Here is an 18,944-nt window from a genome sequence, read left to right on the forward strand (position 1 = left end):
TGGATTGGTCACTCGGAGTTCTGGCCAACAAATCTAAGGATCTGGAGTTTCTGAAAAACCCACCCCACAAATTCTCCATAGCGTCCTGTCCTGCATGGACAAGGCAGTACAGGACGGTTCGGGTGAAGTGGCTTCCCTTTTTGGTGCTGGTCTCCTGAAAAAGAGATCAGTTTATGGATCCCTATTATCGAAAGGGGTTTCTCCGAGCCAGAGGACTGCCTTACTGTCGCTCCTCTATCAGATCATCTGTTTCCTTCTCAGTTAGTGAAGGATATATCTCGCTCGCTAACTGGAAAGAAGGCGAAAAACACAAAAAGACTACTAACGCAAACGTCCAAGAAAGGACGCCCCTGTAGTGTCGACGGTTTAAGAAGGAATCTCGTCCTCCTCAGCAGCCCTTTCGTGGAGGTGCAGCGGCTCGTCCCCCTGCCAGAAAGAAGAGCTCTGAAAAGAGAGGAAGGTCTTCATTTAGACCCTTCAAGAAATCAAAGTGACTTGTTGCTCCTCCAGGCACCAGTGGGCGCCAGACTCCTGAACTTTGCAGAGGTATGGGCAAAAACAAAAGGGAGCCGACCCTTGGTCAGTGTCGGTCCTGAAGAAGGGATATGTAATCCCCTTACGACGACAGCCCGCCCCATAACATCTACGCCTCGGGTGGGAACTGTCAGCGAGGTACAGAGACCCGTTAATGAGAAAGACTCTCCTTCAAATGGTGGAGCAAATGTGGGAAAAAGAGGCCATCGAACTTGTGCAGGATCCACACTCCCCGGGATTTTTTAACAAGCGCCTTTTTCTAGTACCAAAGGCATCGGGGGGGTGGAGGCCAGTTCTGGACGTAAGCGCTCTGAATCGCTTCGTACAGAAAAAGAAGTTTCGCATGGAAACGTCCGCCTCTGTAATGTCGGCTCTTCGTCCAGGAGATTGGATGGTCTCTCTGGACCTGCAAGACGCATATTTACGTTCCCATTCACCATTTGTCAAAGAAATATCTTCGCTTTGTAATAGGAGACAAGATCTTTCAGTTCAGGGCTCTGTGCTTCGGTCTGTCTACAGCCCCACAAGTATTCAGCCAACCTGATGGTGAATGTAGCAAGATGGCTTCACCTAGAGGGGATAAACATCTCCCTCTACTTGGACGACTGGCTGATCAGGGCCAAGTCGAAGATTCAGTGCTTGGAGGACTTAGAGTAACAAGGAACATGATAGATTGCGCTAGGGTTGCTCGTCACCTCGAGAAGTCACAACTGATCCCCAGCCAGAACTTGGTCTATCTGGGGATTCAGATGGATTCTCGGGAGTTTTCGGGTATAATCCTTCGCGAGAAAGATCGCTCGAGGTTTGTCGAGAATCTCGAGCTTCTTAGAGAGAAAGAACAGCTCAGCGAGGGATTACCTGAGCCTTTTAGGACCCTGTCCTCATTGGAAAAGTTCTTCTCGCTAGGAGACTTCACCTTCGCCCTCTTCAGTTTTCCTCAAAGAGGTGTGGAGTTGGAAGACGGGTCAACTCTCGGACATCTTCCAACTTCCACAAGATGTAAAAGATCATCTGAAGTGGTGGATCCCTCCACTTCAAAAGAACGAAGGCGTATCGCTTGCTCTGCAGAACCCAGACCAAGTGTTATTTACCGACGCTTCGGAGTCGGGATGGGGAGCGACGCTAGGAGCAAGGGAGGTGTCAGGCACCTGGACAAAGGAACAGTGGTCCTGCACATCAATTGCAAGGAACTTGTGGCCATACACCTAGCCTTAAAGTTCTTCGAAGAGATAGTCAGAGACGGGGTGATACAGATAAACTCGGACAACACCACGGCTTTGGCTTACATACGCAAGCAAGGAGGCACGCACTCTTTCTCCCTCTATCAGTTGACAAGAAACCTGTTAACCTGGACGGAACTGGAAGAAAGAGGCATATCTCCTCACAAGGTTTGTTCAGGGATCAAGAATGTGAGAGCGGACAGACTGAGCAGGAGAAATCAGGTCCTTCCCACAGAATGGACTCTACACGAAGAAGTGTGTCGAAGTCTTTGGTCCCTGTGGGGGAGACTCACATAGACCTGTTTGCGACGTTCCTCTCCAAAAGAATAGAGATCTTTTGCTCTCTAGTGGAAGATCCGAGAGCCTTCGCAATAGACGCGTTTCTCATGGATTGGTCGGGTGTGGACGCATACGCCTTTCCCCCGTTCCAAAATCCAAAATCCTGGGGGAAGTGCTCAGAAGTTTCGTAGCTTCGAAGAGCACGAAGTTGACACCTCATAGCCATTTTGGCCAGCCCAGGAATGGTTCACGAGGTACTGGAGTGGATAGTGGACTTCCCCAGATCGCTTCCAAACACAACCGATCTACTCAGACAACCCCACTTCGAGAGGTTTCATCACAACCTCCCAGGTCTCGCTCTGACTGCCTTCGACTATCGAAAGACTTGTCAGAGCGAGAGGCTTTTTCTCGCAAGGCTGCGGGCTCTATCGCTAGAGCCCGCAGAGCTTCGACGAGAAGAGTATACCAGTCAAAGTGGGAAGTCTTTAGGAGTGGTGTAAGGTCAGAAGCTGTCCTCCTCCAGTACCTCTATAGTGAATATTGCCGATTTCCTCCTCTTTCTGAGAGAGGAATCACACCTATCTGTCCTCGACAATAAAAGGATACAGAAGCATGCTGTCTTCAGTATTCAGGAATCGAGGCCTGGACATTGCTAACGACAAAGATCTACACGATCTAATTAGATCTTTTGAGACTTCGAAAGCAGCTACTCCTAGAACACCTAGTTGGAATCTAGACGTGGTCCTGAAATTCCTTTCATCGGATAAATTCGAGCCTTTACATCTGGCGTCCTTCCGCGACGTCACTAGGAAATGCTTGTTCCTGGTGGCTCTCGCTACAGCCAAGAGGACGAGCGAATTACACGCTCTGGATTCCACGGTGGGGTTCAAAGGAGATGCTGCCATCTGTTCTTTCTAGACAAAATGTTTTCTGGCAAAGAACGAAAACCCTCAAACCTTGGCCCAGAAGTTTTGAGGTAAAAGGCCTATCTAACCTGGTAGGCAGAGAGATAGAGAGATCTCTCTGTCCAGTGAGAGCTCTTAAAAATACTATTTAGAGAGGAAGACAGATGGGAGCTTGTCCAAACAAGGTCTTTGGTGTGCGGTGAAGAACAAAAGACTCATGTCCAAGAACGCCTTGGCTTTCTTTGTGAGAAAGCGTTATACGGACGCTCACAAGAACTGCTCGGAGAATCCTTCGGTCTTCTAAAGGTCAAGACTCATGAAGTGAGGGCAGTAGCAACGTCCTTGGCGTTCCAAAGAATATGTCTCTAAAGAATATCATTGAGACTACATATTGGAGGTGCAATTCAGTGTTTGCATCTCATTATCTGAAGGATGTGAGAGTGACCTATGAGAAGTGCTTCTCGCTAGGTCCTTTTGTATCAGCAGATACAGTACTGGGTCTTGGAGCAAAGACTGATCCTTAATTTTGTGTTTTTATCGTACATAAACCCTCTTGTCAGATATGTGCTTGGTTTTCTATTAGCAAGCTCACTACTGTCGCACTACGGAGCAGAGTGTCATTGCTGGTAGGGGATCAAGGGTATGTATGACTAGTAGGGGAGTACAAAATTTTTTTTTGTATATTTTGTAATGAAAGTGTAATTATGTTTCGATTTTTTGGTTTGTTTGTAAGGAGTTCGGGGATAACTCCTTACAATCTTAGAACTAACATGGATGTTAGGATCAGGTGATCGGGATCGGTTTTGTGCTCCTTGAACAAGGTGTATTGTCATGTTAGTGGAATAGCACCCAATGACAAAGCCTTTAGGCTCTGCCGAGTAAGTGGATAAGACCCCATTGGCAGACCCACAAGAACTCTTAGCCATAGATCAATATCTCGCTGAGGCTCTTGAGGCTAAGCAGACTCCAAGGCAGTAGCCGCGAAGTCTTCAGCCTAATAAGGTAGGAACCAAGGTTTATTAATACCTACAACATATGTTTGTTTACCTGTCTATTTCAGTTGTTAGCTGTCTCTTACCCACCACCAATGGTGCTAATCAGCTAAGTATATATCTGGCAGGGAAGTTGAATGTATAAAAATGATATTGTCAATGTTACAATAAAGGTTTTATACATACTTACCTGACAGATATATACGATTAATGGCCCACCCAGCCTCCCCGCAGGAGACAGGTGGAAGAGAAGAATTCTGATTAGAAAACGGGATGGTTCCTAGTCCTGCACCCAGGGCAGGGCGGTAGTCACCTGACCTACCTGTAGCGTGTGCCGCGAAATTTGAAATTCTGTCGGAGACGACGGAGTCTATAGCTAAGTTATTATCTGTCAGGTAAGTATGTATAAAACTTTATTGTAACATGACAATATCATATTACACACACAATACTGCTTTTATTTTTGTTGCTTGTGTTACAGTGCTACCAGTATCATCACCATCTCATTCCAAGTTATGTGAAGGATGTGAACTCACACCAGTGCTTTGCATTGTGCATAGTTTTGAAATGAAAACCATTACAGTGTATATATCTTTCTAAAGTAGTTGATAATGGGTATTAACTTGTATATATGTCACAAGCACTTTGGTTAGTACATTTGCTCTGCTAGTTTAAGCAGCAGTTTAGTACCTGTTCAGTTTGGTGTGTTCATGTTGCAGCCATGTGTCAGATGTCATCATAGTTAGTTTAAATTCCTTTCATTGAGTTCCTTTTTTGATTTGTTTAAGTTATTTATGAATATGAGTGGGTTATTGTGTTCATCATATCTCTTCCAGAGTTTGATTTAGAGACTCAAGTATAATAATAGGTGTCTGGATAGCCTTTCATAAGATTTTAATTGTTTTCAGCAATTTTTAAAATTTCATACTTATCTTAGGTTACTGGGCATTGGCAATATGAGCGAATATATAGAACTGAAATGGAATTCACACTCCTCCACTTTCACGAAGAATCTTTGCAATTTAAGAGAACAGGTAAGAAGAATTGACATATTCTGTCAGTATTGATATTTCTCTCAAGATAGTTATATAGTATTTTTATTGTAAGGTTTTGTTTGATAATATATGTAATTGATGGAAAAGGCCTTTCTTACAGTAATTGCTTTTTATTTGTACCAATCAGTTAAATTGAGAAGCATGCTTCTTTTATTCTCATACAGGCTCAGTCTGTACCTATTCAATCAGGCAAGCCTTCATAGAAAGTTTCCCAACTCATCTGTTGAGAACACCACTGTTTAGTACATATTTATATAGATAATTAGAGATGGATTGCCTTAAGAAAAATTAATATTATGTCTAATAACTTTGATAATTTTTCAGCAAATCTACACTGATGTCACTATTTCCTGTGGGGATCAGTTTTACCCAGCACATCGTCTGGTTCTGGTCACTTCTTGTAAGCAGCCTTTTTTGAAAAATAGCTAGAAGATGACTAAATTTGTAAATCTCCTGTTCTCCTACTTTATGGCATAGAACAATTCATATTGGAACATTTGTTAATGTTCATGTATGATGGACAGGTATGGAAAGTATAGTAGATTTGTAGTACATAAGTCTTTTTATTACACTTTTTTTTTTTTAATCTTCACCTTTTTACCTTTATGGGAATGCCCATTTTGAATAGCATACTTTGGTATGATGATCATTGGTAAAATAAAATTTCAGAGCTAGGAATGAATTTTCTAATGTTCAGTTACACTTGAAGCACATACAATAAATTATTTTTATATAAAGTTCTCAAAATGTATATTGCAATACACCCCCTGAACACCTGAACAAGCCCTGGTCACTTACCAGCCCGAACCATCATTTATTAAAAATTTACCAAATCTTTGGTTAAAATAAACGATCAGTGTTGCCAATCTCCTGGCAAACACCCTCGTTACCTAGTTACCAGCCCACCGCTGATAGCCCTGCCTCACGGGCCGGTCACACCTGCCCTCTCACGTCAATCACTTATCGTTCGCGGTGGAGTACAGATGTATCCACAGCGAACTCCTTTTTGGTCTTGCCCGGCCTTCATTTGCACCTTTGATTTGATTGATTTTGATTTATTTTGGTGACGAATTACGCATCCCTTTGGATTACTGTTGGATTGCTCTTAATACCTTGTCATCAGACATTGATTCTGCAAAGGAAGAAACAACACAAGCTACGACAACGGCTACTGCATTCTCGGCCACGACATCACAGAAAACGACGAGCAGAAGTTCAACAACGTATCGTCTTTGCCAACAATGCAAGAAAAGGATGAGTACCCTATGACACGATAGTCATTCCTTATGCGTAAATTGTAGACCTGTTCAATATAATGTAAAGACCCAGATGTTTGGAATGTCAGGATGGTCTTTGGACCAGATGTTTAGGGTATCTCAAACGTAGGAAAGGTCTTGTATTAAGAAGTAAGTGTAGGCAGGAAGAGACTAACGTAGATCCAAGATAAAGACTTAAAGATCAGTGCTCTTTTAAGAGACTTGAGAGTAGGCTGACATCGAGTATGACATCTCTATTACCGATTTTATGTCAAGATTAAGTGAGGATAGATCGAGCAATAGGGATACTAGAAATTACTAATCGTTCTTTTCCAGCTCCCCTGCCTGTTCCAGAACCAGCCCTAACCGGTGCTGGGGTTTATGAGGATGGCCGGCCGCAAGCCCACAGGGTCAGATCCGCCGTCCGCCTCCCCCCTGGCGCGGAGCAGGCAGTGTTGGCAGCAGATTCCCCTTCCCTCGATGTGTAAGTTCTCAGGATGATTGCAAACCTTAGGTCAGATTATAGACGAGTAGGGATAATAGGCTAACATAGTTGTTTTAGTTTAGAAAGAGAAGTGCAGGCTTTCTTCGGTTCGGTTTTTCTATTAAAAATCGTAGTTTATAGAGGTACAGTGTCCTTAGAGCATCTTTAGGCTTTTTCCTGCTTCGAGTTCCTTGCATCAGAAGCTTTTAGGCCATGGTTGGTCTTTCAGATATGCTCCTTCGTCTTTAAGTTACTTTCCTCTACTTATAGATACGATAATTGTTAATATCAACTAATTCTCCGTTTCAATGCATTATTGACTTACGATATTCAGTATGGAGAGAAATCGAATAAAATTAACTACAGTTAGCCTAGTGTTCACGATGATATATCGTATGCATATTCAGTAGCCTAGCCTAAAGTATTTCGCAGTACAACATTATCGATAGTTATTTTTATTTTGGCTAACGCTGTAGGCTCAAGGCATTCTGACTTCTGATAATTCAGTACAGGTGTAATTGAAAACGAACGAGAATCCGATCGGAGGATAATTAATATGAAATGTAATCGAACAGAATGAAGATCGGATTCTGTCCGACTAAAGCTTATAATTGTATTATATGTATCATCATATTAGCGTAGATAACACTTAACTCGGCAGTCATTCACGCTGGAATGATGGAATCAGCGGATGACGAATACGGGTTTGCGTCGCCGTATCCATCTCATTCTCTCCTGATTGCCTAAAATGACTAACGTAACAACACTCTCTACTTAATGGCCAAGTTTTGTACAAACGTCTTGAAGGAGACGTGTGTTCAACTATGTTGACATTTAACATAGTCAATGAGGTATCTGTCTTGGGGCATATAATCAGATGGCAGATATAAGGATTCGTATGTATGACGTCTTCATACGTTGAACCGACTATTGCAGCGTAATTACATTGCCCTTATGTCAATTTACAGTTACAAATTATTACCAGTCGTATTATCAAATTACAATGACAACTGAAATTAATATTAGGCCTAATAAGTTAATTTAATTACCTTTAAAATATTATTTTATTACTTTTCAATTAAATTACAATTACACTAGCTTGTCGTCAAACAGCACTATTGTAAGGAGGTGTGGCTTAGACAGACAAGGATGCCGGCTAGTCTGTTTTTGTTTTTGTTTTTTTTTTCCTTGGCTCCAGATTCAACCATATCACTTGGTCTCGGCTAATGTTTTTGTCCCTAGTTAGCATATTAATGAATATCTGGATACTTAACTTATGGAACGAAGTCATACTGTTCGTCTTACGATGTAATTTAAGTCCAAAATTTGACTGATACGTCTCATTGGAAGCTAGTTTTTCCATCGGGTTAGATGGCGTTAAAATTTAGGATTCCGTTCGTTTTTCACTCGTTTTCATAGGTACAGTAACCTCCCCGTTCCTGGAGATGTCGTGTTTGCCGAATTCGTGTTAATAGGGAAGTATTTCTCCATAAGAAATAAAGGAAATAAGGGAGTTAACGTTCCAGGGCAATGGGAAACTTAATCTTTTTTGGGATTTTGCCAGAAAAAAAAACCACTTTATTTATATATTTTTATACACTACTAAAGTACGCACTATTATGTTAACCAATGCTAGAATATATTGCCTCTTCTCACTGCAAGGGCTGGCTTCACACTGAGCCAGCAGGCAAGAGAGAGAGAGCACGGAAAGGTGGGGTGAGTCAGACTCTCGCCACACCTCCCGCGCTCTTGCTCTCAGCGGAAAATTCAAATCGTGTAACATCGAATATTACGTGTTAGCAGAATTTTTCTGTATGATTTTGAACTCGTGTAAGATCGAAATCGTGTTAACAGAATTCGTGTTAACGGGAAGGTTACTGTATTACGAACCTTACACTTTATATACTTTATTAATCCTCCTTTGTCTTCTTTTACCACGGCTGCCGTTTGATTCATACAAAAGCTCGGGGACTTCTGTCCAGGTTGCTGATGCACGTAATTTTGCCTTATTAGTCTTCAGCTGCATTTATAACATGAATACAGTAATTACTGTCGCACGCGGATGAATACAATAACGGATGTTGCTATCGGATTCGATTACTGTCATACGCTGTTCAATACAATAAAAGTGATGTTGTTATAGGAGTCGATCGCATTAACAACAAGTTCTCGTTCGGGTTGTTCATAGCTGTACGGAGTTATACGAGTATTATTTATCGTTAAGATAATACCCTTTTTAACTTAGAAGAGGGTGCAATTTACGGAGGTGGAGATGTTAGACGATTGTAATTTCTCTCTCTCTCTCTCTCTCTCTCTCTCTCTCTCTCTCTCTCTCTCTCTCTCTCTCTCTCTCTCACACTTACTTCCCTGATTTTGTATTCTCTCTTTATCTTAGACGATTGTATTTCCTCTCTCTCTCTCTCTCTCTTCGTCCCTCTCTCTCTCTCTCTCTCTCTCTCTCGTCTCTCTCTCTCTCTCTCTCTCTCTCACTTACTTTTCTGATTTCATTCTCTCATCCTATTTTCCACGCTCTCCTACACTGGACTCATTGTGCAACAGAGGTTTTTTCTTCCTGTCACACCTTTTCAAACTTTGTCAATTTCCCTTCAGCGCTGACTGACCTCATAGGTCCCAATACTCGGCCTTTGGCCTAAATTCTATTTTTTAAACCCAACATCTTGCTGTCTGAGTTTAGTATTAGAGTAGGGAGCGAATATTAGGAATATGTATAAGGTATTCATGATATGATATATCACGAGAGGATTTTAAGTATTAGGACAGATAGGAAAGAACTGTCTGGGTCTATCTGAGGGTATTCTTCCAAGTGCCAACCAGGCAGAGTACAGACAGGCCGGTACAACACTACAAAGAGGACATCACTACGATCGACGACACCGTCACAGACACACCGATGGACATGGTTGTCTCCTCCGTACATGAGAGGCCTAAGGCCACATGGGAGGTCTTCAGTTTCCCTCCATACATGAGAGGCCGAGAGCCACATGGGAAGTCTTCAGATTCCCTCCATACATGAGAGGCCGAGAGCCACATGGGAGGTCTTCAGATTCCCTCCATACATGAGAGGCCGGACCACTGGGAGGTCTTCAGATTCCCCCATACCATGAAGGCCGAGAGCCACATGGGAAGGTCTTCAGTTTTTCCTCTACTCAGGTGAGGCACATAGCCAGCTGAGAGGAAACAGGTTTGTATCCCTCCCGCACTCAATGAGTTTTGACCTTAGGGTTAGCAGGTGCAGGGAGTTTTTTCCCTCCACTATGGAGGCCTAGAAGGCCACACATGGGAGATTAGTTGGACGAGATACAAATGAACTTGAGACTGACCCGCGTACTCAATTATATTGACTGACAATGGTACAGTGGAGGGCCGAGTAGATTTGATTCCCCACCTCCAAATTAATGTTGTTAATCAGGCTTGTTCAGGTGTTCAGGGGGTGTATTGCAATATGAAGTTTTTATTGTAAAACTAATATTGTAATACCTACCTGAACACCTGAATGATTCCCACCCTCCTCCCCTCTCATACAGAGTTATTGAGTTATGATTGACGTGAAGAGGGCAGGTGTGACCGGCCCGTGAGGCAGGGCTATCAGTGGTGGGCTGTAACTAGTAACGAGGGTGTTTGCCAGGAGATTGGCAACACTGATCGTTTATTTTAACCAAAGATTTGGTAAATTTTTAATAAATGATGGTTCTGGTTGGTAAGTGACCAGGGCTTGTTCAGGTGTTCAGGTAGGTATTACAATATTAGTTTTACAATAAAAACTTCATTTCCCTGTTTGCTCTTACTGTTATTATGCCTGAGCCATGGTTTTAGTCTGAAAAAATGTGCATATCACTTTCCAAACCTCTTCATGCATTATGAAAGTTCACAAAGACTTTTAACATCTTAATTTCGAAGGTGATTATAATTTATTTTAAGTAGTTTAGCTTGCTTTGAGTTTGTTAGCTTCCAAATTTTACTTGAACATATGTAATTACAGGGGAAAGTGCTTGAGAAGTTCTAGATAAGTTTTATGGAAATGTGTCACTTTGGTTATATACTGGGAAGTTCATGACAGACAATGGGTTTTGTGAGAGAACTAAAGATGTAGCAATATGCAAAAATATAGAGGTTATACCATATTTGTGTTTCTGCTATTGTACAGTACAGACTGACACCTTTAGTAGGACGTTTCCTAAATATGAGCTGGAATCATTCATTAAAATGTGATGTCAATGCATTTTACACAAGTAACTTACCAGGCAGTTGCATAGTTGAAAGTTTCCTACCTTGGCATTCCAAAATTCAAATTTTGTGGTGGTGCTGCCATTGCTAATATAGGTGCAGTGTCTGAGGGGGTGGCTGCTCATCCCACCAGTTCTCCTAGATGAAGGTCCCCGTCCCACTCCCCCGCACTGGTGAGAAGACATACCGGAGGTCCAAGGGAGGCTGGTGGGGTTTGCCCACGGGCATTTGCTCCCTCTGTTGAACCTGTTATATGTTCCAGGTGTCGACAGAGCACCACTGGAAAGACTTCGTAGACAGTGCTGCGAGTGTCTTCGGACACGGATGTGTCATCGCTGGACAGAAGGTACTGTCGATGTAGTGGTGTGACTGCGCAATTTCTTAAGAGGCATTCACCTGCTGACATTTCACCTCCTCCAGTCAAGAAGTATAGCAAGGTGGTGTTTAACCCTCAACCCTCTTGTAGTTATGCTTTTCCACCTGATGCGCCTGCAGTCCTTGATTTTCATTCGCCGTGGGACAGTCCAGACAGTCAGATCTTTTGAGTGCCCAGTTCCGGGGCACCAAGGTGTACTATGCACCAACACATGGAGCGTCATTCTTCACCTCAATGCACAGCAGCAGTACTGGCGTACTCTAAGCCAGTACTGCAGAGCTTTCGGCACCATTGTCAGAACATCCGACGCCAGCCCCTACAGATCAGTCTCCCTCTTCTGTAGAGGATCCAGCTTTCGTCTCTCTTTGTCTTCAGTTACAAGAACTGATGAGGGGTTCTTTAGAAGAAGACTTCTACCAAGAATGAAGATGGTTTAGCTCCAGTTTTGTCCGATTAAGAAGAAACTGAACAAGACGATGTTCTTCCTTCTGTCAACTCTTCGCTTACCCATTACTTTCTGGCTAACTTTTTGGAGTTTTTTGAGCCTGCTCCCCCGACTTCTCCAGCCTCCACTTTTCTCATGAGGAAGAAATCTGGTGACAGTGAAGGTTTGTCCAAGTTGGTACTATCCTCTTCAGGCAAGAAAGTACTCCGTGAAGTAGATGACTGGTTAGCTTCCTAGAGAGAGATGGGAAGGCATCTTTCACACTTCCCCTGTCCAAGAGGATCAAGAAAAGCCACCATGGAAGCTCCTTCCTTTGGAGTTTCTGCCTCCTCCCAGGGGGACTTCTCCAGCTTGGTAGATGCCTCTTGTCATTCAGCTTTTGCTGCTGAATAAGTTACGTTTGCGTTACCAGAAGCAGATCACCTGGTTAGGAACCTATTTAAGGTACTGGAAATTCTCAGCTTCTGAGATTGGACGGTGGGAGCGTTAGCAAAGAAAATTGAAGATTGTCCTGCACTCCCTGAAGACTTTGTCTCAGATTGGCTGGGGGTACTTTCTTGCGTGGATAAAGCAGTCTGACACAATTGTGCGGATGTAGCTACCTTATATGCAATGTGGACTCCTAAAAAGCAGGAGTTGTGGTGTTCCTTTGCCACTAATGAAGTTACTTCAACTCAGAAGTGTGTGCTTTAGTTTGCTTCCTTGGACAAGCACCATCTTTTCCCTGAAGAGACCGTGAAGGACATTCTTTCGGCTTTGCAGAAGTCGTCGTCCACCAACCTGCTGACCCAGTTGACTAAACACCCTAAGGAGTCTTCATCTGCTGCTAGTACTAAGGTGTTCATCCCTTACAGCAGCATCCTTTTTGAGGGGGCAGGGTCCCTGTTCTAATCTGCAACCCCCATCTAAGCCAGCTAAGAAATTGTCAATCAAGTCCAGCAAGTGAGTCGGCTGCCCTTCAAGCCCCTGTTGGAGCAAGACTTCACCTCCATTAGGGGGAGTGGAGTCAAAGGGGTGCAAAAGCTTGGGTTGTACAAGTACTAAAGGAGGGTAACATCATTCCCTTCTCAGAGAGACCTCCCTTATCCAAGTTGCTGATCACCTCAGTGGCATACTCGGTAGAGGTCCAAGAAGTTTTTTGGCCCTTTCTCAAGAGTTAGAGCTTCTGATTTTGCAAGAGAGCAATAGAAGAAGTGTGGGATCGTATGACAGAGGGGTTTTTACAACAGACTCTTCATAATCCTCAATTCATTGGGGACCTGGAGGCCCATCCTTGATGTCAGTGCTTTGAATGCCTTTGTTACAAAGGCCACCTTTCATATGGAAACGAACTGCTCAATGATGTCGTCTCTGCACCAAGGGGACTGGATGGTATCCTTGGATATGTATGATGCATACTTTCACATTCCTACCCACCCAGATCCAAGGCCCCTCAATATGAGACCACCTTGACATGGTAGGGGCTCTTCAACCCCAGGAATTTGTTCCCGGGTTTGAGTCCAGAGTCTCGTGTATTAATATTTTTTGGAGTTATTTTGTGGAAATTTCCACTTTTTTGTAAAAATTTACAGCTTAGGTGAGTTTGAGAAGGGATCGTGCTTGGAAGGGGTTTGCATTCAAAGCTAATTGTGGGGAGTTGTGGTGGTTTGAGTCGCCCACCCGATACGGTTTGGACCCCAAGAGATAGTGATGGGATTTTTCCCATAGCTATTTTGAGGACGGAACCATCTCCAGGATTGGCCCATCGGAATCCAGGGGGGACTGGTGTTTGGGGATGGGACTCCTGGCTTCTGTCCAGAAGCCCACCCGTACATTTGGATCGGGGAGTCAGTCCCCATTAGTTGGGGCAGAAGTCCCAGCAAGTGGATTGGCTTATACCTGGGCCACTGCAAGTCGTATTGATGGTATACCCGAAAGGGTAGGGGTTGTGGGGTGGACTATTGGGAGTCAACTCTCACATGTGCCATTGGTGGAGAATGCGAATACCTGACAGATCCACGATACTTTCTTGATAAATCCAAACAGTTTTGGTATGTAGGTGAGCCGGTTTGTGTGAGGTGGTCTGGTGTGTGTGTGCTTAGTATCCTGGGATCACTTTGCGGCTTGGACGATTTGTTGGGGTGAGGAGTCTAGGCATTAGAAGCTGCCTGGGATTCCCTTTCTGACATGCTGTTGGGGTCTTGGTGGGGCTCTTGGGTGTTGGATGTGCACTTTTGGACTTTGAATGTGAACGGGCATGATTCTATAGATTTGGTCACTAGTTTTCCCTCCCTGGATCCGACAACTTGCGGGCACTGGTATTGATTTCTGTCATGAACATGGATATGAGCTCGGCTGTTGGACAGAACCAAACACTGAGACACCAGGGTTTTAGTAAATCTGGTGGATTTGATCCAAATGGTAGAGTCCTTCATTGCACTAATATAAATTTGTCATTAGATTATGAGTGTTTGTATAGTGTAATGAAACAATTTGGTAAAGAGGAAAGAATGAAATTACTTCTAGATAAAGAGAAGCAGTCATTTTCTGCTTATGTTAAATTTTCCTCAACCTTGGAAGTTTGTGAGGCACAACAAAGACTCCATGGCCACATTCTCAATGATTCAGTTTTTAGTAGGAAAGTGTTTTCAGTGAAAAATTTAAATGATGAGCCATTTGATTTATCCCTAAGAATGAAGAACATGGACCAGCCCCATGTAACAGAGCGCTTCCTACCCCTATATGGCATGTTGCTAGCTACAAGGAGGGGAAAATTTTATAAAGGCTGCTGAATGTATTGAGAGCAAGGTAGGTTCCATTCCCCTTAGAAATATAAAATGTTACAGAAAGAACTTGCCAATAAAAGCTGATAATGAAACCCAAGCAATTTTACTATCTAATTTTAAACCTCTTGAAAGTGGAAATGTCGAATGTATGGCATCACATAGATTCTTTAACACACTGAAAGGGTTAGTATACTCAAAAGACCTGCATGTTTTTGAAGAGGAGGAGATTATCCATCGATGTCCTCCTTGTGTATCTCGCATAAAAAAACTAGGAAATGCAGCTATCCTTTTAACCTTCTCCTCCAATTACTACTTACCTGGTACTATCATTGTTGGCCATAAGAAGATGCAGGTTAAAAGATATAAAAGAAATCCTAAACTGTGTCGCAAATATTTTGAATATGGCCGCATTCAAAACTCATGTGAAAACAAGAAAAGATGTTCTGTGTGCTCTGCAGAACATGATAATTTTGATGACTGCGAAGCAGTCCAATACTGTTTTCAATGTAAGGGTGATCACTCCAAATTCTAAGGCTTGTCTCAGATACAGATTTGAAGAAGTATTGTCAGTGGCCAATAATGAACACATCATTAGCAAAGCAAAGTGTGTGATAATGGGGCCAAACAAAAGTGCCAACTCTACCTATACTTCAGTAATAAAACTTATGAAAAATACCAGCAATGTAAGGCAACTAATAACTGCATCTGATAGAAGGCATCACACACTTGCTACTCCATGGACTGTAAATAATGAAAATCCCCATCTGTCAAGAAATTTTCATTGGCTAGTGCCTTGGAGTCCAACACCAAAAGTTGTACTTCCAGAAGCAAAAGAAAAACACACCTCCCTAAGTCAATACAAGGGTGACTAATATGATAGTTGCAGGCCACCTCCAAAAAAAAGTGAGCCAAAATCAATTGATAATAATTCGGGAAGCTGCTCCAAAAACACTTCCAACAAGAATAAGCCAAGGGAGCAAACCCAATTAGATAGAGCTAATTCAGAGCCATCAATTGTCACAGCCACAAACAAAAATGAAAACAAAACTATAATTACAACCACCAAGAAGCGCACAAGGAATACATCCCCAAATAATGATAGCTTTAAAATAAAAACCTCTAATGGGTTCAGTGTTTTGGAAGAGATCTCTCCGACAAGAAAGGTCATTCCAAAAGCAGTTTCAGCCCAAAAACATGTGAGTTCTGATCAGTCTTGCCGCCCAAAGGCAATTGAACATTGTGATTCACAGAATCACAGTAGAAATTCTGATCACAGAAATATGGTCAGCCAAAAACCCTAGATTCCAATTCAAATAAAAAAGGGATTAAAGAAATAATCACTTATAAAGGAGAACTTTCCTCTCCAAACTAGGAACAGTACTTCCCCTCCAAGGAGTGGGAAGTAGCACATTTTACTACCTTAACATTCATGTTCGATATTCTTCAGTGGAACTGTAAAGGACTCAGAGCCCGTACAGAAAACCTTGAAGTTTTAAGTCATGAATCCAATCCAGGGATTGTATGCCTGCAGGAGACAGCGTTAGGCATCTCTCCTTATAATCCTGCACTGAATTATGCAATATTTAACTCCTCTCCCCCAAGTGGTGGTTGGACCCGTGGAGGTGCTGCAATTATTGTTAATAAATCTCTGTAGCACTCCATAATACAATTGAATACAACTCTACAAGCTGTTGTTACTTACGTCATCTTGGAAAAGAGGATAACAGTCTGCTCCTTATACTTTTCACCAGATTTTGCTTTTAACAGTGAAGATATTCAGTCCTTAATTAACCAACTTCCGGCTCCTTTACTTCTCCTAGGAGATTTTAATGCCCACAACCCCCTATGGGGAAGTCGGTTTCTAGACAGTAAAGGGAAATTAATTGAAGACGTTATTGATAGGAATGATGTTGCCCTATATAATAATGGGTCAATGATTTTCCACAGCATTTATGATCATCATTTCTCAGCACTGGACCTTAGTATCTCTTCAACAAGTATCCACCTTGATTTTAGTTGGTCTGTTAACGAAAATTTAAATGAGAGTGATCATTACCCGATCTATTTGGAATATGCTGTGAATGGTCCATCTGAAGTTTTACCGAAGTGGAAGATAGCAGATGCAGACTGGGATAAATTCAGTAATGGCATCAAACTAGATAGGGAGTTTGAATCATTTCATTCTCATCTAGATGCTTATGATTACTTTATTGAATCTACTCTAAAGAGTGCTGAAGGCTTGATTCCCAAAACAAAAGGCAAACCTCGTAGACCTGCAGTTCCCTGGTGGAATAAGATTTGTGGTATTCTGAGGAAAGTTACTAGGAAGTGCTACAGACGTTACAAAACTAGTGGCTCTCCTCGTCTAAATTAATCTACAAACATGCTTTAGCCAAGCAACAGCGCTTCTATAAGAGAGCCAAAAGAGAAAGTTGGCTTTACTATATTAATGGAATAAACTCAAAGACTCCACTGAAAGGTGTGTGGTGCAAAATAAGGAAACTGAGTGGGAAATTTGTTGTGTCACCATTACCCTCATTAAAAATAAATGACAGTCACAGCCAACTGAAGTTGCCAATGAGTTAGGAAAACACTTTTCTGAAGTTTCCAGCGCCAACAATTATTCTCGAGAATTTTAAAAAATTAGGAAATTGAAATGATTCTGAAATTTGAGTCAGGAAAATCTGAACCATACAACTACAGGTTTTCTTGAGAGAAATTACGGGAGGCGCTTTCCTCTAGTGAACCACAACTCCAGGTGAGGATACAATCATATATGAAATACTTAAACACCACCCAGACAATACCAAAAAATATTTACTCAAGATTAAACAAAATATGGGAAACTGAAATTTTACCCAATGACTGGAAAATATCCATAGTTGTTCCAATTAAATAGCCTAATAAAGATGCTTCTCTAGCCACCAGCTATACACCATTAGCTCTTACCACCATGTGTGTAAGCTGATGGAGAAAATGATAAATACTAGACTAGTTTGGACTTAGAAACTAAAGGATTAATATCATCATTTCAATTTGGTTTCAGGAAAAACTGCTCCACCCTTGATCCCTTGCTGAGGCTGACCAACCAAATCCAGCAAGGATTCAGCAAACAATGTCAGACCATTCGAGTATTTTTTGACCTCAAAAAAGCTATGACACGCCTGGAGAATTGGCATCATGCAAACAATGCACTAGATGGGGCATATGTGCAAGAATGATCAAATTTATATATTCCTTTTTTAATGGACAAATCTTTTGAGGTAAAAGTGGGAAACTTTTTTCTCTCCCAACCTTTTGTGCAGGAGAAGGAATTCTTCCAGGAAGCATTTTAATTGTAACACACGTTTTCATTGGCAATAAATAGTGTGGTTGAAAACATCTTGCCTCTGTTAAATGCTCACTTTTTGTCAATGACCTTGCAATATACTCCACAGGATATGATTCATTGTCAGTATGTAAACATCTGCAAAGGTCTATTAATTCAATTACTAAGTGGGCTGATGAGAATAGTTTTAAATTCTCCTCTTCCAAAACAGTTGCAGTATGATTTACCAGATGCCGGCGTGTGGAAGAAGTTCCCACAAGCAGTTTAAAAGGATCTAACATACCTTATGAAAATGAAGTAAAATTTCTGGGGATGATTATTGACCACAAATTAACATGGGCCAGCCACATAAATGCCCTAAAGATTATTGTTAAAAAATCTTTTAATATTTTAAAGGTTATTTCTAGATTTAGTTGGGGGCCTGATAGGAAATCCCTTTTGAGGCTATATGACTCGCTGTGTCGCTCCAAGCTAGACATTGGCTGTCAGATCTATTCCTCAGCTTGTAAAACCAAGCGAAAGGAATTGGATGTTGTACAGAATATGGGGTTGAGAATTACTCAGGGGCTTTTAGAACTTCTCCTGTTGAAAGCATATATGTCAGCGCAGATCATCTTCCCCTTGATCTAAGAAGGCAAGAGCTATGGTTGCGATATGTGGCTAGAATGAAAAGTGCTGCCAAAAATTCCCTCCTTTCTAGTACTCGAGGAAACAAACTCACAGAATTTCTCTGGTACAAGAGGTTTCTAAACCATTCCAATTCAACTGAACAAGAAATGTTAGGGATAACCATCTCAAATCCCAGAAAGTCCTGGAAGTAAAACATCCTGTAAATCCTCCAATCACTGAGTCTTCCTAATGTAAAAGACCAATGGTTTGTTTATTGTGTAGGAACAAATCACAATTTTTAAAAGTAAATTATATTTTTTCTAAGTAGTATACAAACCTGAAATCCTTTACATTAGCCCCCCCTCATGCCACCCCTCTATCTGAAACCTGGGCCAAAAGGCAAACTGGAAATATGTACATCCAGGCAGGCTGGTATTCCCACCTACCGGAC

At 42.1% G+C, this 18,944-nt stretch overlaps 1 protein-coding gene across 1 annotated transcript in view; it reads left to right on the forward strand.

The window, feature by feature from the left end:
* LOC135220940 (zinc finger protein 780B-like) overlaps positions 1 to 18,944 on the forward strand; it is a 116,873-nt gene that overhangs the window by 27,518 nt on the left and 70,411 nt on the right. The window contains 3 exon segments of the mRNA XM_064258594.1: positions 4,868 to 4,964; positions 5,310 to 5,426; positions 5,429 to 5,509. Of these exon segments, the coding sequence (XP_064114664.1) occupies positions 4,887 to 4,964; positions 5,310 to 5,426; positions 5,429 to 5,509 (276 nt within the window). The 5' untranslated portion in view covers positions 4,868 to 4,886.

Source organism: Macrobrachium nipponense, chromosome 2 (genome assembly GCF_015104395.2).
Source record: "Macrobrachium nipponense isolate FS-2020 chromosome 2, ASM1510439v2, whole genome shotgun sequence".
Classification (NCBI taxonomy): Eukaryota; Metazoa; Arthropoda; class Malacostraca; order Decapoda; family Palaemonidae; genus Macrobrachium; species Macrobrachium nipponense.